This window comes from Canis lupus, chromosome 17 (assembly GCF_003254725.2).
Source record: "Canis lupus dingo isolate Sandy chromosome 17, ASM325472v2, whole genome shotgun sequence".
NCBI lineage: Eukaryota > Metazoa > Chordata > Mammalia > Carnivora > Canidae > Canis > Canis lupus.
The window spans coordinates 37,564,965-37,592,301 of NC_064259.1; the positions used below are offsets into that span (position 1 = coordinate 37,564,965).

At 41.5% G+C, this 27,337-nt stretch overlaps 1 long non-coding RNA gene, 1 pseudogene and 1 gene segment (V, D, J or C); 2 read left to right on the forward strand and 1 right to left on the reverse strand.

The window, feature by feature from the left end:
• Positions 1 to 2,624: 2,624 nt before the first annotated feature.
• On the forward strand, positions 2,625 to 3,970 carry LOC112665071 (immunoglobulin kappa variable 3-15-like). The segment is given in 2 exon segments: positions 2,625 to 2,747; positions 3,307 to 3,970. Coding segments are annotated over 2 exon segments (429 nt in total).
• Positions 3,971 to 4,360: 390 nt separating this feature from the next.
• LOC118351219 (uncharacterized) lies at positions 4,361 to 6,169 on the reverse strand. The gene is made up of 3 exons (XR_004806310.2): positions 6,088 to 6,169; positions 5,826 to 5,986; positions 4,361 to 4,638 (listed from the first exon to the last, which is right to left on the reverse strand). It is a non-coding gene; the product is annotated as an uncharacterized LOC118351219 (long non-coding RNA).
• Positions 6,170 to 11,837: 5,668 nt separating this feature from the next.
• On the forward strand, positions 11,838 to 12,338 carry LOC112665070 (immunoglobulin kappa variable 1-5-like; annotated as a pseudogene).
• Positions 12,339 to 27,337: the final 14,999 nt, after the last annotated feature.

Sequence of the window (27,337 nt, forward strand, 5' to 3'; positions counted from 1 at the left end):
GCCAGCCGTGGCCCAGGGAGGCTGTTTGTGACCCAACCTCTCAAGTGCCCAGCCAAAACCCCAGGGCTCCTGATAAGACGTCATCTCTAAGTCAGCTGACATCCTGGGACCACATTGCCATGAGAATTAGCCTGTGGGTAAGGTCCTGGGGATCGGAAGAACACCTTATACCTGAGTATCTCCTTCACCCTCACTCCTGCTCCATTACTGGGGAAGAGAGGCATTGGAAAAAGATAGGAGCTTCTGGGCTGTCCCTGCTGGCGAGAACTTCCTTACACAGGACAGGGCTATTGGCCTTTGGCCCTAGAGATACAAATATTGAAATCTTTAGTTCCTACCTGCAAGGAAGTCATTGTCTCATAGGGAAGATGGACCCCTACATACATAAATAATTACATATTCATGAATACATACATATACAGCTTAACTGAGGTGTGCTGCGGTTACAGCAAAGATAAAATGAAGACGTGGAAGAAAAAGGGCCACTGGATGGAGAGTCAGGAAAGCAACATGGAGAGGAGAGATTTCGAAGAGGAAAAAGAATTTTCAGGCAGACAAGGTCGGGGAGAGTATTATCTTCTCTAGGCAGAGGGTGAGGCAGTGCTCACTGCTGATGTTCCTTCTTCATTCCCTAGGGTATAAAGGAACGCTTCTTCCCCTCTCCCCAGGGCCGAGATTAAGGGAGGGCCTGCCCTGCTCACCCAAGAACTGTGGTGTTCTCCAAAGGTCAGGCTGAGCTCTTTTCTGTATGCCTAATTTTTTTAGACTTTGCCTATCTATGGGGGAAAGGCTCACTCTGCTTTGGATGGTGAGGAGTTTCTAAATTTAGATGGCTGAGAATCTGCTTCCAGTGGGCAGGGCATTTTCCATGAAGAAGAGGATGATCCTATCTCATCTCATCTTATCTTAAGTAGGCTCCATGCCAAACTTGGAGCCCAACAAGGGGTTTGACCTCATGACCCTGAGATCCAGACCTGAGAGCTGAGATCAACAGTCGGATGCCTAACTGACTGAGCCACCCAGGCACCTCAAAGAGGATGATTATTGAAGAGTTTTCACCAGGCCAGAGACACTTTGTGCAAATCCAGCCTTCACTCTCCACTCCTATTTCCCTCAGAGGCTATCCCACTTGCCTAAGGGGCCAGTGCTCTTAGATCAGTGAGCTTGGTTCTATCACACACAGCACAATGCCTACATCCTTGTCCCACCAGCCCAGATCAGCAGCACTGGCTCTGGACTGGTCTCTTGCTGCCTACTAGCAGGTCCACAGTAGAGGAAGCCATATTCTCTCTGTCTGAAGCTTAATGCTATCACTTGCCATTCTGAGGCTCTGGCACCTCAGAGCTCTGTGTAGAGCTGCCATCTAGCAAGCGGCGGGAGGTGGGGAAGGGCGCATCTAGTGACCACACATAACCTCACCTTCATTTCCAACCACATAAGCCTCCTTGTTTGCATTTCAACCCTCCTTAACATGTAGATTCCTCTTTGGTTATGAGAGATTCTTTTGTAGAGCCAATAAAAATCTTTACTTCCAGTGAGGAGAAAATAACCTATTCCTAAATGCCTCCTTAAATTTCTGGGGGATTTCAAATGCTAGTAGTGGGATTATTCAGCTCTCTTGTTTTCCCAGAACTTAGTTTCTCTGAACATTGGTAGGTTCTAGAAGCAAAACAGTCAAGGTGAACACAGGTTTGTATGCTGCCCCTGGGGACTTGCCTACTAACTCATTTCCCTGTGTTCTGTTGACCTGTAGCTGCCTTAGGGAGGCTGATGACAAATAGACAACCAGATAGACAAAAAGAAGGGGACCAGGTTGAACCGTACAAGCACGCTCCATGGAGGCAGCTAGAAGGACACTGAAAAGATCTTCCCAATAATAGGTTCTCCAAAACTTCATTCCCATTGTCCTCTCTGGGTCCTATCCGCAGGACCCTGGAGTTACAACCTTGCCTTGGAAGGCTGCAGAAGAGTCCGGAAGATCCAACCTGAGACTCTGGGGCTGCTCCAGTTCACAACACATAGGAGAGAAGGCAAAGGCTACTGCTGTGGTCTCAGGATCAGGAGATACCATCCCTTCTCCTGAGACATGGGCTAGACACCGTGCCTCGTTGTTGGGTCAGCAATATGTACCCAAATTCTCTCTGTGGGCATCTGGCTTCTCCTATTAACTATTTTCTTCAACCCCAACTTAACTTTAATCTCAATTACCATTCTTTGTTGAGTATATTCAGAAATATATTCTCTGTGAGGAAGTAGTTTGACTTGATTATTTTGTCTGGGCTTCAATCAATGGTTAACTTGACATCTAGTTAGAGCAGAAAGCAGAACAAGACCCCATCTCTATAGCAATAGATCCTTGAGTGATCACTTTTCAGGCAGGCATCTGGCTGTCCCTGGGGTGACCTCTATCCCTTCTTCTGCAGAGGACGTCCCTGGTCCTGCTTAGTCCACAGGCACCTCGGTTGCCTCCACTACCTCCTCCATCTGCAGGCAGAGTGAGCCTGCCAGTCCTGAGAGGCAGGAGAGAAGAGCTCTGTTGGGTTCTCAGACATGCAAATCAACTCCATGGAGACCTGTGGCTTATTTAACCCTGGGGCGTGGGCCCCTGTTCCAGAGCAGCCCTGACCACTATCCACCTGCCCAGCCCATCCCTCTTGCCCTTTGGTCCAGAAGCAGCAGATTCAGGGGACACTCCAAGATGAGCTTCCAAGCCCAGCTCCTGTGTCTCCTGGCGATAGGCTTTCAGGGTAAGCATGTTTCCCACTGCCGATTGTATGCTGGACCTTTAGCCTTTGACACAGAGACCATGTGCTGAAAAAGGGGTTTGGGCAATTATAGTGGGTTATGTAGTGTTGTTTTGACTTAACTCTTAGTAGGAAATCCAGGCACGGAGGCCAAGGCTGACAATGAGGCAGAGGCACAAGCAGCCTGGAAACTGTCCTTGGCCTCCTGAGGACCATGAAGTGCTCTGTCCATGCTCCCACCCCGTGTCCACTCTGCCTTTGGAGGCTCACCTGGGACCCGTTCAGGCTATAAGGGAGAGTCACGTCCATATGCCCCTCGAGGTGGAGCTGTGCCCTGTGGGGTCACCTTTCATAGCTTGCCCTGAGCCTAAGGACAAGCTTAGGATTGACTTGAAAGCTGTGTGAATTCTTGGACACATGCAAAGGTGGGAAGGCCCGGGGACACTTGATTTATAGTCTCTGTCATGTTTAAGCATGGCACGGTTCTTCTGAGGAACGATGTTTCCTCGATGCCTTTGACAGAAGTAATACACTTCGTTGCTCGGATGGGGTGTCCTTGCAGGCTGTGGAGGGCGGCACATCCTGACCCAGTTCCCAGAGACCCTGGCGGTATCTCCGGACAGCTTCATCTCCATCACCTGTCAAAGCAGCATAGACATAGGCACCTCCATGGCCTGGTACCAGCAGAAGCCTGGTGAGGCTCCCAGGCTGCTCATCTTTGGGGCTTATGCCCGGGCTGCTGGAACCCCGTCCCGGTTCCAGGGAAGCGGCTCTGGCTCTGATTTCTCCCTTACCATCCATGGAGTGGAGGCTGAAGACATGGGGGTATATTACTGCCAGCAGCACTTCAGCTGGCCTCCCTCAGTGACAGGTCCCCAGACAAAAATATCCTGTCTGGGCTGTGGGTGCCAGTTGTTGAACAAAGACATCTGCTTCCTGTAGGAGGCTGCAGCATGAGGGAAGTGATATACCTAGTGTTTATTTAGACTTTATGCTTTCAGAGTCTGTGTCTTCTGACCTTGTGAAGCAAGGGCAGGTTGGAGAGTTATTGTCTCACATTTAAACCAGTTTTACAGGGGCATCTGGTGGCTCAGTGGTTGAGTGTCTGCCTTTGGCTCGGGTGGTGATCCTGGGGTCCTGGGATCAAATCCACATCAGGCTGCCCACAAGGAACCTGCTTCTCCCTCTGCCTGTGTCTCTGTCTCTCTCTCTCTCTCTCTCTCTCTGTGCCTCGTATCAATAAATAAATGAAATCTTAAAAAAAAAAAAAAAGGAAACCACAGATCTACATACAGGAAAATGTGGAGGTGGATAGAGTCAAGTGGTAATCTGGACAGAAGCTTTAGATGGATTAATTTATTGCTATTCTTGGGGCACCTGGGGGCTCAGTAGGTTTAGCATCTGCCTTCGGCTGGGGTCATGATCCCAGGGTCTTGGGATCGAGCCCTATGTTGACCTTCCTGCTTAGCGGGGAGTCTACTTCTCCCTCTCCTTCTGCCTCTTCCCCTGCTCCTTGTTTGTGCTCTATCTCTCAAATAAATAAATAAATAAATAATTAAATAATTAAATAAATAAAATATTTTAAAGAAAATAATTTATTGATGTTCTATGATCTATTACATTATGACAGAGCACCCCAAAACTTAAAGGCTTAAAAGAACAACAATTCATTATTTCTTATGATTCTGTAGGTTGGCTGGGTAGTTTCTCTTCTGGTTTGCCAGGGCTCACTCATGCAGCTGTAGTCAGCGAGGTCAGCTGGACTGAAAGGATTAAGCTGGTCTCACCCCATGTCCACCAGCTGGTGCTGGTTGTGGGCTGGGAGCCTCAGGTCTCAGTTGCAACAAGGGGAGGGGTGGCACCCCCAAGTGCAGGCTCTAAAGGGCTGAACTGACTGTAGAAATTTATAAATTAATAATAATGCAACTTTCATTATCATCATCCACCAGCAATCATGAATACTTCTCCCAATCCTGCATCTCCTCTCATGCTGTTGGTTGCAAAGGACAGGTCTCCACAACAAAGAATTTTCAGTTCTACAATGTTAACAGTGCTCAGGTCAAGAAGGCTTGTTCCATGAGTTACCATTTGCAGGGACAGCTGTCCCAGTCTACTCTAAGTTAATATTCTCCTACTTCGCATACACGGGGAAATCCTTAGAGCCATGCACTGTCATTACCCTGTGCCAATCTTTATACTATTCTTGTCATGCATTTTGCTATTACATATGTTTTTAAATTTACAATATATTCTCATTCATATTGCTTTAAATAGTCAATTGTCTTTCAGGAAATTGTAAATCAGAAGACAAGTCTTTCATATTTACCTATCATTTACCACTTCTGGTGCTCTTCAATTTTTTTATGTTTCTATCTGGTGAAATTTATCTTCTGCCAGAACTTTCCTATGTGCTTCTGTGTAGGTCTGATGATGACAAATTGTTTCTTTTTCATCTTTAAATGGCTTTATTTCGCCTTTATTTTTTAAGGATATATTTACTAGAAATAGAATTCTAAATTAACATATTTTTCCTTCAATGCTTGAAGATGCTATCCTGTGGTCAGCTACATATGTTTTTCTGATAAGAAGTGTGCAGTCCTTTTTCTTGTTCTCCAATACTTTTTTTCCCTGACTGGATTATTTTAAGGTTTTCTTCTTATGACCAGTTTTTATCAGTTTGACAAGGATGTACCTACATGTGATTTTCTTTATTTTGTGTTGATCCTGTTTGTGGGTTGTTGAACTTCTAGGATCTGTGGGTTAGCTTTTTCATCTGCTTTAGAAAATGTTTAGTCATTATTTGGCTCATAATTCTATGGACTGTTGAGGGTTGGCTGGCCATAGGCTACTGTAAAATAGCTCTTTGGCAGCTGAGCTCTTTTCTGCATGGCCTTTAATCTTCCAGCAAGCCCTGTCAGGACTTGTTCACAGGGAAGTTGTAGGGGCCAAGAAACTAAGGAATTATGCAAGATCTCTTGAGCCTACGCTTGAAGCTAGAACAATAGCCTGTCTGCCACGTTCTATTGACCAACACAAGTCACAGGCTATTCCAGAATCAAGGGCTGAACATATAGATTTTACCTCCTGACAGATGGAGCTGCAAAGGGATGTGGCCACAGGAAGGGAAATCACTGAGAGGAAGAGTTCTTAAGGGGCCATGGCAGACAGCACAGTACCCACACTGCAGTGTGAGGAACCACATTCACTCTGCTGGTAATATGGTGGCTTCAATCTGGAGAACACTGGAGAAAATTATATCATGTTTACTCTCTGGGGCCAGAGAAGACATCATGCTGACCAAGTTCCCAGCCTCTGAGTCCATGACTCCAGGAGGCAAACTCACCATCAGCTGCCAGGCAGTGACTTTAGTTCACAAATCACAAAAACAAGGAGAGGCTCCTAAGTTTTTCATTTACAAAGTGAATGATCAAAGTTCTAGAACCCTAGGCTAGTTCTATAAAATTCATAGATTCTGTGGGTAAACAGCAATTCAAAGCCTTTGTGATACTGGAGAAAATTTTTTCAAATCTATAACTTGCTTTCACAATGTTACATCTGTGAACACAAATCTAATGCACTCAAGCTCATCACCCAAGGAGGTCTTGTGGTTCTAGCTATCTCCTCTTAGGCAAGGGGACTGTTTGGTATCTCAACAGCTGCTGAGCAGAAATGTTTGCTGAGCTCACAGTAAAGTGACTCATTCTTTCCTTGATAAAATAATAATCTACAACCTTCAAGAGTGATTACTGCACAAGATGGTGGGCATCTTCCTTACTTATTTATTTTATTTATTTATTTGTTTTTTTCTCCTTTGTACCTCTATTTTGATAACATTATTTTGAATGTTTAGAGCCTCTCAGAACAAGTTGAATTATGATATTTTATAATTTATGTATCCAATTTCATGTACCATTTTGCTAAGTTTGCAATTAGAAATTGTACCTTAGATGCATCAATTAATTTTTAAGTGAATTTTTTAGCCAGTTAATTTCTATTAAACCAAAAGCATGTTTTATGTTTATTAAGCATACAGACTCTACTTTAAAGTTAGGAATGTTATACATTATAAATTTACACAAGGATATCCAAGTAATAGCAGATAATCATGGGAGTTAAGGACTCCTTTTTTCCTATAGGATCAGAATGAGGAAAAAAATAACCTGTGTCTTGAACACCTGCCATCATCAAGAGGCAAGTGATGGGATGAAGGAAGCAGTTAATGGGCATCTTAAAACTTCAAATAAGAGAACTTATTTCAAAGATACAAAATCTGTAGAGATAGAGTTAGGCTTTTCTCAGGAAAACAGATACCCCCATAGAATTTCCAAATAAGTTGGTTTTAGTCCAGAGTACTGTAGGGCTGAACACTGGGGAGTTTGAGGAGCAAAGGTCAAGGAAGCCACTTCCAGAGTTCCTCAAATCAAAAAATTCCTGAATCATGGAAAATCTGCTACAAATAATTTTTTTTTTTTTGCTACAAGTAATTTATTTCAGTAGCAGCTCCAAAGAAGATGAGTCCCCAGAGATATCTCAGAAGCCATGATAAACTTCAAGAATATAAGAAACCCATCGGTGGCCCACATATACTTTGGCCTACAATACTACTGAAGAATAAGTTTTTCCTGTGCTATTCCAATTTGTAGATCTTACACAAGAACCTTCTATTAACCAAACAAAATCTAGAGTCATAGGGGAAAGGGATTCTGGAAAGTGATGCCAATGAGAATGTAGAAAGGCAAAGCAGTGATGCTAAGCAGACATATAGGCCATCTGGTCCACTTCTTTGTACTCCAACATCCAAAACACTTGTTTACCTGTGTTTATATTTCTAATTAAAGTCCAATTCCATCATGCATCTAGCTAATATGATCCAATGATGCTAATAAAACTCAAGACATGTTCTCTTTTCTCATTCTTCCCTAGAAGGGGATGCTTATTTATTTTCCAGTTCAGCCACAATCACTTTTATATTAAGTAATTTAAAGAATGAATTATCAGGTTGATTACTACAAATACACCTTATTTAAGAAATAAGGGATATAGCTAACCACCAGGTGGCTAGCTAGTACTCTCAGGCCTTGAAGCCGTAGTGAGAGTGCAGGGATCAGTATTGATCTTTTCTTTTGTTTGTTGACCAGTTACCTAGAGTCAAAAAGGTCAAAAAGTCATATAAGTCTCAGTTAGAGTAAGTCCATGTTGTTGAGCCCATGTATAGCCTCCATCCATGCTACCATGGCCACTTTATGCCTCAATGAACAAGACTGGGGTGTCTGGACAAGGAGCTATCTGACATCCACAGAGTTGGTTATCTTACCTACCTAATGACTGAGAGCTCCTTGTGCAGGGCATGTGTTGAAGTGAGCATGTGCATAGGACAGATACTCTTAGAGTAAGTGCCCAGGCCAGAGATCTATTCATAAAACTCTACTTTTGAGCTCCTTATCATCAACCTCCTAGTCTTGTTTTATCCATTCTTCTGGGAATGTGACCACACTGTTAATCACTGTCCCTGAATAAGTGAAGACTCTGATACGGGTTACCTCTATGAAAGGTAAAGTGGACTGGGGAATCCAACTCCAAGTTCTGCCCACTAGATGAATTTCTCCCTACACGTTCTTCCCTGGCTATTCTTAAAGTTGTCTTTAAGGCTCTAAAACTCAACTTTTGATTTCAGTTTATGCATATCTTACATATACTGAATCTGAATTATTATTATTTTTTATGGTCAACTGTCTAAAGAGAATCCACATTAGGATAAGGATGAAGGAAATGGAACAATTCTACAAGTGTAGGTGCCATGAAAGTTTGAGAGTTTGAACAACTTACCTGTGTCCTTGGGGACTACAACAAGGCCTGGCCTATCTATCCTACTTCTACCTGATGATAGGATACTGCTGTGAATATATACAATATGGCAGGTTGGATGTTACCTCTCAATTCTTATAGGCAGCTCAGGTTACATGGCTACTTCAGGATCTATATACAATGTGTAGTCTCTCCAGGACTTAACAGCAAGCCAGGACTCTATCTCAAAATGAGTATTGTTCTCTGTGAAGAGATCATGGCACTATTCTAATACTTCAGGGTCCCTCCTGTGCTTCTCCTGTTGGAGCTTTCTGGAGCCTCCAAATGCTCTCCTTATCTGCCACAGGCACTTTAAGCATCACTGCCCTACTGGATCATAAAGTCCTCTGCAGGTTGTCCTTACTGCAGAGTGTTCTTCTTTTCTGGGTCTCACTCAAAACAGGCAACCTTATAGGTTACTAAATAAATGAGTATATATTGGCTTCAAATCTAAAGAGGGCTTCGGGGGGCACCTGGTGGCTCAATGGTTGAGCACCTGCCTTTGACTCAGGTTGTGATCCCAGGGTTCTGGGATCAAGTCCTGCATCAGGTTCCCAGCAGGGAGCCTGCTTCTCCCTCTGCCTGTGTCTCTGCCTCTCTCTGTGTGTTTCTTACTTCGGGGGTTCCTGGGTGGCTCAGTCAGTTAAGCATCTGCCTTCGGCTCAAGTCATGATCTCAGGGTCCTGGGATTGATCCCCACATCAGACTCCCTGCTCAGCAAGAAGGCTACTTCTCCTTCTCTCTGACCCTCCTCTTTGCTCTCTCTCTCTCTCTCTCTCTCTCTCTCTCTTTCTCTCTGTCTCAAATAAATAAATAAAATCTTTAAAAAAATTAAGAGGACTTCATGGTGTGGAGTCTGTTTCTTAGTTACTGAAGATGTGCAGGGTTTTTTTAGTTTATTTATTTATTTTAGTAACTTCTATACCCAACGTGGGGCTCAAACTCACAACTCCAAGATCAAGAATTGCATGCTCTTCTGACTGAGCCACCAAGGCACCCCTGAAAATGTGTTTTCATTTTGGAGACTTTTTTTTACATTCCCCAGACAACTCAACTTCTAAAAACTTCTTTGCAACTGCACCAGGACCATGGAGGAAGTTCTATGTGATCTGCCTTGCACTTCTATATTTAGCCACCAAGTACATTGTTTCAAGTTGACTCTGGATTTTTAATTGTGCAAGCCCAATGACGATGATTTCTTAAAACTGGAAAAAAATTAGCCAATGATTTTTCAAAATGTTTCCTGTACTTCCTCACTTTCTCTTCTCAAGACTCCAATTATTCATGTAACAGACTGCTTCCGGCTGTCACAGTTCACTGATGGTCTCTCTGTTCATGTTTTTTGAAGTATTTTTTCTCATGATACTACATTTTAGACAATTTCTTTTTTCTTTTTTTTTAAATTTGAATTCAATTTGCCAACATATAGTATAACACCCAGTGCTCATCCCATCAATTGCCCTCCTCATTCCCTGTCACCCAGTTACCCCATCACCCCACCCACCTCCCCTTCCGCAACCCTTTGTCTCCCAGAGTTAGGAGTGTCTCATGGTTAGTCTCCCTCTCTAATTTTTTCCACTCAGTTCCCCTCCTTTCCCTTATAATCCTTTTCACTATTTCTTATATTCCACATATGAGTGAAACGATATGATGATTTTAGACAATTTCTAAAGCTAAGGTTGCTAATCTTTTTTTTTTTTTTTCTGAAGTATCAAATCTGCCACTTGAATCTGTCTGATGGACTCAGGTCTTGCTTTTAAGCTTTGCTAGGTGGGACCAGAATAGTATTTTGTCCAGGGGTAATTTGCCCCACTCTTAAGGCAAAGATTTCTTTAGTAATCAGCTGATTGCCTTGTGAATCATGAGGTTTTCTTTCTACTCTCACTGGTGCACATGAAAACTCTTTCTGCCCCTGTGTGAACTCTGCCAAATTTTCCCTGATATACTTTCATACAATTTTTTCCTCCAGCTTCTGTAGGTTCTTGACATGCATGTGTTGATCAGTACACTCTTGAATATTGAAAGGAACAATCTGTAGATACCCTGGATTCTCTCTCTATGTTGATAATTAATCACACCAAGGGCATCAGGGTATCAGAGCAAAGAAGAAGACTCTCTGTCTTAAAAGATGTATAAGTACCAAATGCAAGGACTTGTAAAATTTCTTTGGATTTCTGGGCTTTTGTCATTCTCAATAGACCAAATCTTAAATGGAGAGGTAACAAGAAAAGCATGTTACAAAACTTGAAGACAGCAAAACAAATACTCTCTTCACAGGATAGTAGACTAATTCTGTCCTGTGGTCCTCAGGGATAGATATGTTCTTTGCAGACAAATTTATGCTGCCCTAGTCTGGCCTGGACTACACTGCACTTAAATGCTGTTTTTGTAAAAAAAAAAAAAAAAAAGCCAGTCCTATAGCCAAACTCAGCCTTGACAGAAGCAAAGAGAATTATATCAATATTTATCTTGTGATAAGTTCTTAGAATTGTATTAATTCTTGATCTCTAGAATAAGAATATTTATGTAGGCAGCAACATATGGCTGCCTCACCTGGTGTTAGAAGTTTTATCACACTTAGGAAGCTTTTCACTCGTGTTGCCTTCTGGGACAGAGCACTCAGAATGGAAGAGGACACATGGCTTAGCTGGAGATGACAGGTTAACAATGGCAGATACTCAATATCTGGGCACTTATTTACACATCATGACACCCACACTTCTTTTTTGTTTGTTTTTTTGTTTTTTTTTTTACACCCACACTTCTTAATTATTCTTCTACCTCATTGCATCTCTGGATCATAGTGATGATAATTTCTTACACCGAGAATAGCAAGAAATTATAGCAAAGAGGATCTCTCTGGCCTCAATAATATTCATAGGCACCAAATAAAAAGAACCTGTGCAATTTCTTATAGTATCTGAGATTGTATAATATTTGACAGAGACTGTCTTAGACACAGTATGAAAAGTGTGTCATGAGTCTTTGAGACCAAAAGAACTCTACTCACAGGATGGCAGACTGATTCCGTCCCACCTCTGCTGGCAAATTTCTGCTGCTCTGGTCGAACCCGCACACTGAGGGGTTATTGTATCCATTCTATTTTTGAGATAACTCAACCCTGCAGCTGTACCCAGTTATGCTCCATCCTCTGCTGATTTGCATTTTATTGGAGTACAACCCACTTCCCTGAACACTAATTAGCAGGTTGGTCACACCGGGTGCAGGACGCAATCCCAATCAGGACACATGAACATGAAGGTCCCCACTCAGCTCCTCGGCCTCCTGCTGCTCTGGCTTTCAGGTAAGGAAGGAGAACCCTGGGAATTTATTCAGCCAGTGTGGTCAGTACCACCTGGTCCTTCAGGGAATGCCTCTTATAACATGATTCAGAGTGCAGATATTTATTTCTGTTTCCAGTCTCAGGAGCCAGCTCTGAAATCCAGATGACCCAGTCCCCAACCTTACTGTCTGTGTCTCCAGGAGATAGAGTCACCATCACCTGCCAGGCGAGTCAGAACAGTAACAGTTGGTTAATCTGGTTATCAGCAGAAACGAGGGAATGCTCCTAAGTGCCTGATCTATGAAGCATCCAAGTTGCAAATTGGGGTCCCATTGAGGTTCAGTGGCAGTGGGTCCGGGACAGATTTCACCCTCACCATCAACAGTCTGGAGCCTAAAGATGTTGCTACATATTAGTATCAGCAGTATAATAGCTACCTACCCACAGTGTTACAGGTCAGAACATAAACCACCAGGAAGCAGATGTGAGAGGCTGGGCTGCCCCCTGGTCCTCCTCTGGGGCCTACATCCGCTCAGAGAGTTTCTCAGGTGCAGCCCCACTTTGGAGGTCACTGGGAGCTCTGGGAGAAGAGCAGGGAAGCTCCTCAGTCCCCTGACTGACTGCCCCCCTATCCAGTCCAGCAAAACAGACATGACGATGCCTCTCCTGACTCAATCAAAACAAAATGATTACACCTGTGGATTGCGGGTCATGGCATCAGCCAGGATTTGAACAGCAAAAGAGAAGCCACTCTAGATATTCCAGTAGGAATTTTTTAAATTGACTTCAAGTTTTAAAGAAGTTCTATACTCACAACAAAATTTGGCAGAAAGTACAAACTTCCAAATATCCCCTGCTTATGCCCACATGCAGCCTCTCCATTGTCAGCATTCATCATCCCCCCCAGAGTAATGCATTTGTGACAGTCGGTGAGCCTACCTGGACACACCATTATCACCCCAAGTCCATAGTTTACATTGACATTTACTCTTGGGGTTGTACATTCTATGGGTTTGGACAAATTCATAATAAAATGTAGCCACCGCTATTGTGTCATATGGAGTAGTTCGGCTGCCCCCCAAATTTGTGCTCCACCTATGATCCCTCTATACCCTCCAGATCTTCTTACTGTCTTCACAGCCTTACCTTTTTCAAAATATCATATAGATGGAATCATACACTGTGTAATCTTTCCAGATGGGCTTCTTTCACTTAGCAATATGCATTTAAGTTTCCTCCATTTCTTTTCCTGGTTTACGTGGTCATTTGTTTTTAGTTTTGAATAATATTCTATTGTCTGGATGTGCCACAATTTATTCATTCACTTACTGAAACACATCTGTTTTAATCTCCCCAATTTTTGGCAATTATGAATAAAGTGAGTATAAACACCTGTGTGCAAGTCTTGTGTAGGCATCATTTTCAACTCTTTTGAGTAGATTCTAAGAAGCACAACTGCCAGATCATATGGTAAGTATGTTTAGTTTTGTAAGAATCTGCTGTCCTCCACAGTGTCTATGCCATGTTGCATTCCTACCACCAATGAATGAGGGTTCCTGAGGCTCCACATCCCTGTGGGCACTGGGTGTTGTCAATGTACCTGATTTAGGCCAACCTAAGAGGTGTGCAGCAGTGTCCCATTGTCTTCTTAATTTGCATTCCTCTGCAGTCAGGATAGATATGAAGTATCCTCTCATATGCTTTTTTGTCATCTATATACCTTGTTTGGGGAGGTATCCAGTAAGGTCTTTTGCCTCATGTTTTAGTCACATTGTTTTCTGTGGAATTTAAAGAGTTCTTTGCGTGTTTTGGGTAACAGTCCCTTATCAGATACGTCATTTGCAAAATTTTCTCTTGTTTCTTGTTAGGTGTTTCTTGTTAGGAACTGTTTTAATATAGGGAATTAGAGTTTAAGTACAATTTTTTTAAAGAGAGAGATCAGATGAATGAGGGATAGGGGGCCGGAGGGAAAGAGAGAGAGAGAGAGAAAGAATCTTAAGCAGGTTCCATGTGTAGCCTGACATGGGGCTTGATCTCATGAGACTGCAATCATGACCTGAGCTGAAATCACGAGTTGGACACTTAACCCGCTGAGCCACTCAGGCATCCCTAACTATATATATATATATATATTTTTTTTTTAATGGACTAGGGATATGGCAGTCAGGAAAACAAATACTAGAAACCGGAGATTCCCTGGTGCTCACAGCCAGAGCTCTGAAGGTCCAGGCTGCCTAACCACGTATGTGGTCCTCAGGCCTGTCTGGGAAGCCCAGGGGTGGAAGTGTTGATGCTCTAGCCTCTGCAGCCCCTCACCAGATCATTCTTCAGCTCTCACCTTGTCCATTCTGCCTGCAGCTGCTCATGGGTAGAATCAAATCCTCTTTTTCTGACCTCCAAATTCCAGTGAGGCTATCTCTTTGAGTATCTCTAAAGGAAACTATAGAGAAAAAAGATAGAGTTGTGTTTCTAGAAGGGACAAAATGATGAGTGGTTGACAGCAGGCAGCCCAGGATGGTCACTAACTCCCATCTCTCAGAGCTCTTCTGGCTAAAGGATGGACCCAGAACACACTTGAATGTTCTTCCAAGTATTATCAGCAAGTCTGGGATCATAGCATGAAATTTATTGAGTTATATGGTAAACAGAAAATGAGAAAATTACATAAATATATAACAATTGTTTGACGAATAAATGAAAAATGTTTTTGACACTCACAAAAACACTAAAAACCAATGTAACATTCTTTTTCCTTAATATGAAAATAAATGGCTCCTCAACATTTTCCCAGAAGCCTGCAGCATTACCTGCCTCACTGAGAACTTCTTATAAACCCAAATTGTGGGTCACCTTAGACCTTGAGATGGCACTCTGAACTTTAACAAGTTACCAGGTAGGGGCATGTGGGTGGCTCAGTGGTTGAGCCTCTGCCTTTGGCTCAGGTCATGATCCTGGAGTCTTGGGATCAAGTCCTGCATCGAGCTTCCCACAGAGAGCCTGATTCTCTTTCTGCCTATGTCTCTGTGTGTCTCTTACGAATAAATAAATAAAATCTTTTTTAAAAAGTTACTAGGTGATCTATAGAATGTTTAAGCAGATGTTTTAGAGAATGTTTACTTCAGCTAAAAAGATTTTTTTCCAATGAAGCCATTTAAGACAGTTTCTATTTAAAGCTGTATGTTGAAACCACATTCAGCTCTGTTTTCCAGTTAACACAAAACTAGATTTGAAAACATTTTTATGATGGTATAATCTGAAAAACATTTATCTGCCAATGGCATGATCAAATACTCCATTTTTATTTTATTTCCAGTATAGTTAGCACACAGTGTAATATTAGTTTCAGGTGTACAATTTAGTGATTCACCAATTCCATACTTCACCCTGTGCTCATCATGACAAGAGCACTCCTTAATCCCCATCATCTAGTTCACCTCCTCCCCTCTGATAACCATCAGCTTGTTCTCTATAGTTAAGAGTCTGTTTCTTGGTTTCTCTCTCTCTCTCTCTTCTTTTTTTGCTTATTTGTTTTGATTCTTAAATGAGCAGGGGGTAGTGGAAGGGGAGGTGGAGTGGGGATGGGTGACTGAGTGAAGGACACTGAGGGGGGCACTGGACGGGATGAGCACTGGGTATTATATTGTATGTTGGCAAACTGAACTCTAATAAAAATGTACAAAAAATAAATTCCACATGTGAGTGAAATCATATGGTATTTGTTTTCCTCTGACTTATTTCACTTAGCTTTATACTCCCTATCTTCATCCATGTCATTGCAGATGACAAATTTCATTCTTTTTTTTTTTTTTTTAGGAATTTCATTCTTTTTTATGGCTGATAATGTTTCACATCTTCTTTAGCCACTCATCTATCAATGGACACTTGGGATACTTCCATAAGTTGGCTACTGTAAATAATACTGCTATAAATATTGGGGTACATATATCCCTTTGAATGATTATTCTTGTGTTTTTTGGGGTAATTACACAGTAGTGTGATTAATTGTATAGTAGGGTTCTATTTTTAACTTTTTGAAGAATACTTGAAAATTTAATATGTTAAAGTTTTTTAGAAATTTGAGGAATTACCAAGGCCAAAGAATGTGAATTTTGTGCACCTGTGTTGGAGATATTTGGATTTAAATTCCTTGTGCAACTTGGTTTGGGGATTTTGATCACTTCTGAAACTTGACATTAGAATATTTTGCCCAAAGCAGGGTGCCTGTCTGGCTCAGTTGGTAGTTTATGCAACTCTTGATCTGGGGGTTATGAATTCAAGCTCCACACTGGGTATAGAGATTACTTAAAAAGAAAAAAAAAAAAAAAAGAATGAGTAGTCACTGCCCTTCCATCTTGGTCCCAGATGAAATTCTATCTGTAGGATAGAGAGCATCTCAGTGGTGTGTAGCAGAACCATCCAGCTGAGCCCTGCCTGGATCAGGCAAGCCATTGTTAACATGAACATCTGTGAATATTAAAATTAATGCCTAACATGGTGTGCCAATGGGTTGTGAATGGTTTGTTACTAATCATCATGTAAAAATTGACAAATACAATATTTATACACTTATATAGACGCATTTTATTAAAATTGATGCCTTCAATATGAATAACATTCCATTCATAAAGATATTAAGAAGAAATTAAAACAAAATAATATTTGAATAAAAAGTTAAAAATTACCTTATTTGTGGAAAAATATGCATATATTCATGTAATATACGTATAGGTGCATATATATATTTAAGGTGGCACATACTTAAATATACATGTATTCATGTTCTGTGACTATCATATATGAATATATATGGTGATATAACTATAAATATATATCTTTAAAATATATAAATACATGTGTTTGATCATACTGATAATAGTTATGTTTGATAAAATTTAACAATTCATTACTAATTTTTAGTTAAGAAATGTCTTAGTAAACTATGAATAAAAAGAATCCGGATAAAAAAAAAAAAGAATCAGGATAGAGGGTTGTTATATAAGTTTTCATCCAAACTGGGTTATTTGTGAGCGCAAAAAGGAGGTGCTATTAAATGTTAAAGATCACATTGGGACTGTGCCAGACAAAAGGGAACTTATGGTAAGTCTAAGGCATGACACTTGATGGGATGAGCACTGGGTGTTATGCTATATGTTGGCAAATTGAACTCCAATAAAAAGAAATTTTTAAAAAAGTCTAAGGCATGACAATATGATGAGCAAAAACTGATGAGAAGAATGAGGAAATGGGCAGCCTGGGTGGCTCAGCGGTTTAGCACCGCCTTTGGCCCAGGGCATTATCCTGGAGACCAGGGATCGAGTCTCACATCCAGCTCCCTGCAAGGAGTCTGCTTCTCCCTCTGCCTGTGTCTCTTTCTCTGTTTCTCATGAATAAATAAATAAAATCTTAAAAAAAAAGAATGAGGAAAAGTAAAAATAGAAAACTGAAAAAATTAATACCCAAAGGACATTTACCTCCAAAATAAAGAATCATGTTGATTATAGAAATAGACTCCAACAATGTATAATATAAGCCTTCTCTACTGCATAGTGCCTGAAGAGGCAGTGCATGGATTTGATCCGAGGACATATTCTCTGTTTTTTTTGTTCATGGCTCACCAATATTTAATCTAAGTAGCATATCAAAATAGAACTGATATTTCACACCCATCCCTAGAAGATGAGAGCTCAGGAATTCTATAAGGAAAAGTATATGTTCATACAAAAATTTAAGTTTTAGAGGGTCGTCTCAGTTCTATTATTTTATTGTTTTTAGAAGGTGTACAGAATTTAGAGTCATGAACACAAATAGGCACCAGAAGAATTAGAGATGTATTAATTTTTTTTAATGTATTTATTTGAGAGAGAGAGAGAGAGAGCACGCAAGTGTGAGCACAAGAGGAGGGGCAGAGAGAGAGAGGGGAAAAGAATCCTCAAGCAGATTTCCCACTGAGCACAGAGCCAGAGCAGGGCTCCATCCCAGGACCCTGAGATCATGACCTGAGCCAGAATCAAGTCAGCTGCTTAACTGACTGAGCCACCCAGGCACCCCCGAGAGATGTTTTTTCTTATAAACACCGGAGAGAAGCTCCTCTGGGACTGGACATGAATCCCACCTTCTGGTGTGAGCCCCCAGGAGGCAGTGGTTCCCTAGCCGCAGCCAGATCTGCCCAACCCCTCACTGGTTTGCATGTTTTCCCAGAACCCATTCCTGCTCTTCAGAAGTCTCATGAATAGGCTGCTCAGACATTCCAGGCAAAAAAGAGCCTCAGGCAGGGCCTGGATGGAACATGGGTGTCCTGACCCAACTCCTCTGCTCTCTGCGGTCCTGCCTGCCAGGTGAGGGGGGAGTGCAGGGGATATCCCGAGATGCTGGGAGTTGTCTCCTCCCCACTGACTGTGGGATCTCCCCAGAGCTCTGTGATCCCTGACCCGGGATTTCACCCCCTTCTCCACCCCCCCCCCCCACACACACACACACACTCTCAGGTGCTCTAGGGTTAGGGGACCCGGGCAGCTAGAATCTTCTGGAGGAAAGTGGAGTGGGACCTAGTCAACAAAGGTGACTTTGTGCTTTGTGTCCTTCCCAGCTGCTAGCAGGCACGCTGGGCTGACCCGGTGCCGGCTCCCCTCTGCGTCCCTGAGACACAGCGTGTCCGTCACCTGCAGGCCCAGTAGAGCATCAGCGATCACTTCAGCTGGTATCCGCAGAAACCAGGCCGGGCTCCTGAGCTTCGCATCTGTGATACTAGTAACCGAAAGCCTGGAGTCCCACAGGTTCTCCGCGAGTCAGCTGGACACCGAATTCATCCTCAGAATCAGCACGGTGGGGGCTGAGGGTCCTGCCAGTTATCACTGCCCCGGGAGTATACACTGCCCCCCAGGTGCCGCAACCGGAGCATTAACCACAGGGACTGGGGTTCCAGCTGCGCCCTCCGCCTGTGGTCGGTTCGTGGGGGCAGGGTCTTCTTTGGGGACCGCCTCTGCAGGGCGCAAGGGCCATGGCCTGCAAGGGACTTTGTCCTTGAAAAGCTTCCTGTTTGAACAACAGTGGATGCTATCAAAGGAGGCTTCTGGGTCAGGTCTGCAAAGGAATTTGTCCACAGCATGGTCTTTGAATCCCTTCTCTGAGAAACACTCTGGGAGGTTTTTTGTTTTAAGATCGAGAATTAGGGACGCCTGGGTGTCTCAGTGGTTGAGGGTCTGCCTTTGGCTAAGGTCGTGATCCCGGGGTCCTGGGATGGAGTCCCGCATCAGGCTCCCTGCAGGGAGCCTGCTTCTCCCTCTGCCTATCTCTCTGCCTCTCTCTGTGTCTCTCATGAGTAAATTAATAAAATCTTAAAAAAAGAAAGACCGAGAACTAGGCAGAAAAGGGAGCCCATATCCAAGAAAATATCGGTACTAAAACTATTAATAATAAGGACAATAATACTAATACTATTAATAATACTATTAATACTATTAATAATACTATTGAATAATAAGGACAATAATACTACTACTAGGGCCAGTAGTTACTCTGCCAGTTGCCAGTTGCTGCAGTCTTGAGGATGTGCTCTGTGTTTGCTGCCAAGGCCTTACTCATCCAGAGCAAATAGTCGAACAATAATCCTCTAGAGATGAGAAATCAGGGGTTCTTCCAGCTTAGGTTACTTAAGGCACCAGGACTCGCAGGGAAGATGATAAGAAAAGAATCTGATTGTCAGACTCCGTAAGCCCTACTCATTAATGAACTCATTCATTTAAAAAGTAGAGAAAATTAAATGCAGCAAAGTGAATTTCTTATATATAAAGTGAATTTAAATACACACCTAGATGAATATAACATACGTACATCCTCCTCTAACTGTTACCAAGTCGGGAGAGCCACTGTCTCCAACACCCTGAAGCCTTCCTCACTCTCCTGGTAGTCAGTGCCACACTCCAATCAACCCCCAGCACCAGCGGCCACCACTGCTCTGTTTTCTGATCTTAAACTTCACAGAAATGAAATCATATAGTATGTACTTTTCTGTATTTGGCTTCCTTTGACAGCATGTTTTTTGAACTTCACTTTTGTTGTTGGTGGCCATAATTTATTCCTTTTTACTGCAGAAAAGCTCTCTAGCATATGAATCTATCACAATTCATTTTTCAATTTATGAGTTCTTTTAGATTGAGGACTGTTACTGAAAAAGATTTTAGGAACATTTTTTGCAATATCTTCTATGGACTTAAGCACTCCCTTCCCTTGGGTACATTCCTCAGAATGCAAGTGCTGAATTGCATAGGTTGGACTACAGTAAATACTGCCAGTCTGTATTTCCGCTCCATCAACTGTAAGTACAAGATCCAGTTGCTGTAAACCCTGGCAACATTTGGTGTTGTCACACTTTTTATTATAATCATATTGGTAGATCTTGAGGTGGTATTGCAGCTAAAATGTAGATTTCCTTGATGAGTAACAATGTTGAGTAATTTCTTACATGTTTTTCATTAGTTATTTAGAAATCTTGGGAAACATCTGCCCAAAACAGATAGGTTGGGGCGGCTGGGTTGCTCAGTCGGTTAAATGTCTGCCATGGGTGTTGGCTCGGGTCATGATTCCAAGGTCCTGGTATTGAGTCCCACATCGGGCTCCCTGCTCAGCGGGGAGCGTGTTTCTCCATCTTCCTCTGCTGCTTCCCCTACTTGTACTCTGTCTCTCTCTCTGTCAAATAAATAATAAAATATTTTTAAAAAATTGAAATGCAAAACAGGTGTGTGTGTGTGTGGAAAGAGAGGGATTATCTTTTGTAATATAATCTGAAAATGAATCTTTTCACAAAAACATGCATTGGAAAATCTTTCCCCATGTATAGGAATGTTTATTAACTTCCTTAATGAGATATTTGAAAATAAGTTTTTAATCTCAATGAGGTCTAATTTATCCATTTTTTCCCCTTAATTTTGCATGTGTATATGTATGTTTCATGTAATAAATATTTACCTTACCTTTAGGGCCTGAAGTTATCCTCCTGGACTTTGTTCTAGAAGCTTCATTATTTTAGCTCTCACATGTAGACTATAATCCTCCAGGAGTTCATCAAGGTGTTTTTTTTTTTAAGATTTAAAAAATTTTATTTATTTATTCATGAGAGACACAGAGAGGGAGGCAGAGACTTAGGCAGAGACTTAGGCAGAGGGAGAAGCAGGATCCCTGTGGGGAGCCCTATGTGGGACTCATCCCAGGACCTGAGTCCAAGGCAGACGTTCAACCGCTGAGCCAGCCACCCAGGCATCCCAAGGTTTTCCTTTTTATGATCCATTTCATTGCATTTCCATCTCCAATGGCTCCTCACTGTTCATTGGAGAAGAAACACAGCATATCATGCACTCCATTGTGTGGCAAATGGCCATCTCAGGATCCTTTGTCAGGTAGGGTGAAGATAATTCCTTTCACAAAATCCTTTATTACACAGCAGCTTGCAACAGAACCAAAGTCTGAAAAACATAAATAAAAGCCGTCTTCAAAAGTAAAGAGACTAGCAATAAGCTAGAAACAGAAGAATTTCATCAATTTATATGAAAATTCAAGGGCAGGAAAACCCAAACTACTGTGAAGGAAGTCAGAACAGCTAGCATGATTGGGAATAGTGATGGACAGAACAGTGCACATGTGAGGCATCTGGAGAATTCGAAATACTCCAATTGACAAGTGGTCACTATTCACTTGTGCCCTGAAAATGTTTGCCTTTTATTCTGTATGTATTTTATCTCAGTTGAAGTGAAATATAAGAAAAGACCAAAAATCACCAAATATTTGCGGAAACTCAACCCCACTAAGATGTAAATATGACTAAGTAAGTTCTGAAAATCCAGAAAACTGATAGAGAAAATAGAAGGGACATGTCACTGTGTGCCTCTACCCCTAAGTCACCATAGATTTTATCTCTATCGGTTTTCCTTCAAATGCAGAGGCATTTGATCTCTGCTCACAGGAGAGCCTCCCCAACCCCTTCCACCGGTTCTCTCCACACAGGGGATTTGCATATTGTTCTCTAGTGAGGACATTTCCTTCTAAGTCTAAGATAAAACGTCAGCTGTCATTTTGCTTCTACTTATCAGGATTCATCAATTCAACTTCCCAAAATGACTTTCCCTGCTCAGATCCTGGGACCACTGATGCTCTGGGTCACAGGTAAGGACAGAGGGAAGATGAGAAAGGAATAGAGGGTGGGCTCAGTGTGCTCTGGAAGACACAGTTGCTTAGGATGTATATTTGTTCACATGTTAGATACATACATGTTGCTCTGTAGAACGAAGTATGTTTAGGTCCATGAGATTGAGGACAATTCCAGAAGGAACAAGAAAGGATCTATGTTCTGATGAAGACTGTCACCTAGAAGGAGAAGGATGGTGTAGGTGACTTCTAGAGGCCCCTTTGTATGTTGTGCATCTTGGGTTCTTTTTGAAATTGGATATTTTAGGGTAGTAATCAACTTTTTAAAATGATTTAGCCTGAAATAAATAACAAAAGAAAAATTCTGAAAATGGCTCAGAAAGTTTGTATATGACCTTGCATTTCTCTCTCTCCTTACTTTAGGATCCAATGGGGATATCGTGATGACCCAGACCCCATTGTCCTTGCCTGTCACCCCTGGAGAGCCAGCCTCATCACTGTGCAGGAGGCCAGTCAGAGCCTCCTGCACAGTGATGGATATATTTATTTGAATTGGTACTTTCAGAAATCAGGCCAGTCTCCATACTCTTGATCCATATGCTTTACAACCAGACTTCTGGAGTCCCAGGCTGGTTCATTGGCAGTGGATCAGGGACAGATTCACCCTGAGGATCAGCAGGGTGGAGGCTGAAGATGCTGGAGTTTATTATTGCCAACAAACTCTACAAAATCCTCCCACAGTGGTACAGCCTTGGACACAAATCTCCTCCCTCTGGGTGGTGCAGCTGTGCATGGATGTTGATAGTTTGAGGAAGAAACAGTTTTAGACTATTCACATACCCTGTTCAGTTAGTTTATAGGTCAGCTGGGATCAGCAGAGAGTTTAACTTTATAGACAAAAAGCTTTCATCTTCAGCACACTATTTCTCCACTTATCCTTATCAATCAGTGGTATATTTCTAAAAAAAATTTCTATTTATTCCAAAAAATAGACTCCTATGAGGCAGATAGATAATAAGGCCTCAAGGAGCCAGAGAAGTCAGGCATGTCACTGTTTCTTCCAGTGTTTGGAAAGAGCATGCACACTCAGAGGGTAAACACATTCAGAGAGTCTTCCCTGAGCTTCCTGTTACCAGAATGCATTTCCACAGATTTTACCTTTTGTGGGTGGCAGTAATTTGTGCAAGAGGACCAGCCTCAATCACATGTAACTCAGGGCTCAGCAAACCACTCCATCCCACCTGTACCTGGGAAACTCTCCCGATGGGCAGGTTGATCTACCCTTTAATCAGAGAACCTTACTTTGGATCCAGGAGGTGACCAGGCCTCCCTGTCTCTAATCTCATCCAAAGCAGTGTGGGCCTGGCTACTTGGGTTGACAAAGTCTAGAGAACACAGTGCACAGTCTCCATGCCCCCAAAGTGACAGAATGATAACAGACTCAGACCCCAAAGAAACAGTCTTTCAAAGTCACACCACCCCATACTGGCTTCCAGCTTTATGGACCTCAAAACAACAGCATCTGACAACAGACACAAAGTATAATGAGACCCACCTGCTTAAATCGTTCCTTACTTAGTAAGATGATAAAAATTTGAGACTCCCAGAGCCTGATACTCAGCTGGAACTCATGTTCCTATTCTTTCAACCTGTACAAAGTCTTATTATTTCTAGGTGCTGTGAAGTGACTGGTGTTGGCTACTGGTTGGTTTTGTTTTAAAGCCACAGTATACTTTATATGTCTGTGAGAGACAGAGATTCTTTTTTAGAATTAGGAATATTGTACTCTCTGTCCACAAATAGTATAGGAACATTTCATAGCCTTTTTGTGACAAAGAAAGAATTTCAAAATATTTCACATTTTATGTCTATTTTGGGATAACAGATTATGACATGAAACAGCCAATAAGAATTAGAGACCTTTATGACCTTTTCTTGACTACCTTCATCTAATTCTCCTACTGTCTAGTCTCTGCCTTTACCAATCACAAACATGATTTTTTTTGTAGTTTTATATTGTTTTCTTTGTTTTTGAATCCACTTGTAAGTGATATCATACACTATTTGTCTTTCTCTATCTGATTTATTTCACTCAACATAATGCCCTCAGGGTCCATTAATATTGTCACAAATGGTAGAGTTCCTTTCTTTGTTATGGCTGAATAATATTCCATTACCTATATGATGTGGGAAACCCAGAGGGCTGTATTAACCCTTCTTACTTTTTACTAAGTTACTTCCACAGCCCAAATCTTGCTTAGTATTCCTTACTAATTGAAACTCTCAGATGTAATTTTTCTTCGACCTGTCACTTCCTCATAGATTCCTTTCCTTGGTTTAAAAAGTATAAAAACTGTCTGCCTTGGTCATTTCTTAGGGTCTCAGTTTCATTACTGGGCCTCTGCACACACAGAACAAAACGTTTCCTCCTGCTTTTTCTTCTTTTTGTTTGTACTTTTTTTTTCTCCTGTAACTCTGTGTCATGCAAATTTCTTAGTCCAGATAGAAGAACCTTGGAAAGAGGAAAGTTTTCTCCTCCCCACTGTTACCAATCATATTCATAGAGGGCCACCCCTAAGATAGTATGACACATCTAAATTAATGATACCTGCAATGACTATTTTTCCCAATAATAACACATTCTTAAGTACAAGAGGCTAAAATTTCAACATAATTTTTAAGGGGACCCAATTCAACCCATCATGGTGTATAAAAACAATTTTTAATTTAGTACATTTAAAAATAGTCCTATAAAACTAGCTTTAATATTTTTGAAAGAATGGCTTTTTGTTCCTTTATTAGTTTCTTTTCTTCTTCAGCTACTTACCTTTCTGGATTCTTTCATTGGCATGATTAATTAAGAGATCTGGAATTTTTTAGGACAGCAACCTGTTGCTTAGTAATAGAAACACTGATTAGTACTGATACCATCAGAAGTCAGGAGTATGATCCAGAATTGCCTTGTTGAGCATCATAAGAAATGATCAGACCAAAGAAACCAAAATAACTTTTAATTGGAATAAAATGAAAGGGCAATAATCTTTTAACTGGCAGGAAAAGGGATCTATAAAATTTTAGATCTAACTCTTCATTATGATTGATTCCAAGAAATGAGATTGGTACCATAGAATCCAGAGTGTTAAAGATCAACATAATTTTTGCTCCATTATCATTTTCAGCATGCATAAAAGCTTATTCCAGTGGATTTCCCAGATGATACTATCAACCTAAGTAGAGATAAACTGAGGCAAGCTTAAATCATCTGAAATTGAGTTTATTCTGGAATAGCAGGGAAAGTAACATTTGGAAAGTGCATGCTGTAGCAAGCTACAAGTGAGTCCATTGAGGGTTTGGGGCAAGCTGCATTTATGGACAAGGAATGCAAGGAAAGGGAAGTCCAGCCAGAATCCAAGCAGCAAATTCACTGGCTTGAAGATGAGGTGAAATTCTTGGCAGATATTCGTTGGTTAGGACATAATTCTCCATCTTCTGTAAGCCAAGCATAATAGTGGAAATCAGTCTCTCAATTCTCAATTTCCATTCTTCCGAGGGTCCATAAGTGAGATTCTCCACTTTATCTCCACTGATTCTAGTTGAAATTGAAATCCTTTCACAATATTCAGACCAAATATTTTTGTGGAATCTTACCTAGACTAGTATTTGTTAATTTGTTTCCTTGGTCGGTTTAGTCTGACTCTGGATTTAAATTACCCAAAACATAATAAGATGGCAAAATCGATTTTTTCCATTGTATTTGCAGGACAAAAAGCAATTTGACACAGGCACTGTTTTTCAGGAGCTGTTCAATTCAACATGACCTGCATCAGGCTGACACATGAAGAACTACTGGGTGCTTTCCCTATTAAGTGAAGGGTGGTGTGATAGATGGACACCCCAGGGCAGCTCTGACCCAGAATCCTATTCCATAGTGATCATATTTAAATGAAAGCTCAGGAATAGATCAGTGATGGGTCCAGGTGCCCTGAGTTATAAAATAATCAATGCACTCACTGGTCCTCTCACAAATGGAATCTCCTCTTGGCTTGTAGGATCATAGCTATGACTTCCCCACTTTCAAGGCATGTAAGAGCTTTAGTTTCTCACAGAGAGTGAACAGGAACCCAGAATAGCTTGCTAGGACCTTGCTCTATTTGATCAAAAAGAGTCAGTATGGACAGAGTTTTTCTAAGCACCACTCAGAAAAAAATATTTTAAAAATTCCCAGGGTGCTTATGGGCTCAGTCAGTTAAGCATCTGCCTTTGGCTCAGATCATGATTTTAGGGTCCTGGGATGGAGCCCCTCATTGGGCCCCCTGCTCAGTGAGAAGCCTGCTTGTCCCTTTCCCTCTGCTGCTCCCCCTGCTGTATTCTCTCTCTGTCAATAAAAGAATAAAACCTTAAAACAAACAAACAAAGAACCAAAAAAAATTTCCTTTTTCATCAGGTTCCATCATCCCAAGGGAATTTTTTCCTAAGTATTCTTTGACCTAATAATTGGTCATGCTATTTATGTCATCACACATATGATAGAACTAAAGTCATTAAGTCAAGGGAACGATTTCTAGTTGAGAAAATAAAGTGTATAAAAAAAATAAATAAAGTGTATAGAGATGATTGCCTCTTCCAGGTAATGAATATCATGGCAAGTACAATTAAATGCAATGTGTCAATTCTGGTAGCTTTGATAGTGTGTGAAAAAAGCATATACAAATCAGGCAGACTGGAGTCCACAAATCTTTGAACTTATGACACTTAACAAAATATTTTAGAATATTGATAAGAGCATTATGAGATGGAAAGCGATTATGGAAGCACAGAGAGGAAACAGAGCAGGAAGACCCGAGGCTCAGCTGAGCCATAGTCATCTTACTCCCACACGATTTATAGCACCTTGTGATCTGGAATTTCTGCTTTGATATCAAGCTGGAGAGAAAGCCAAAGTCCCTTAGCATGTTGAGACTAGTAGAAGAGTCCTACATGATGCTTGTATCCCAAAAGGGCTGTACTCAAAACAAAATAGTACAAAATAAATGATCTCATAAAACTGAAAGGGGACACCAAGGAGAATCAGAAGACAATTTAATTGGCTGTTATACATAAATCTTCAAATATAGTTGATTAAATACGACAAGATTTCTCTGTCACTAACAGAACACTCCAGAGGTGGGCCAGCTCCCTTGGTTACGGAAAGTGGCTCATTAGGTCACTTGGATTTTCCCCAGCTGGTCACCGTGTATGGTGATTAGGGACCTTGCTCCTAATTTCAGCAGGTGGTCTCAAATCCTATTTATTTATTTATTTATTTATTTATTTATTTATTTATTTATTT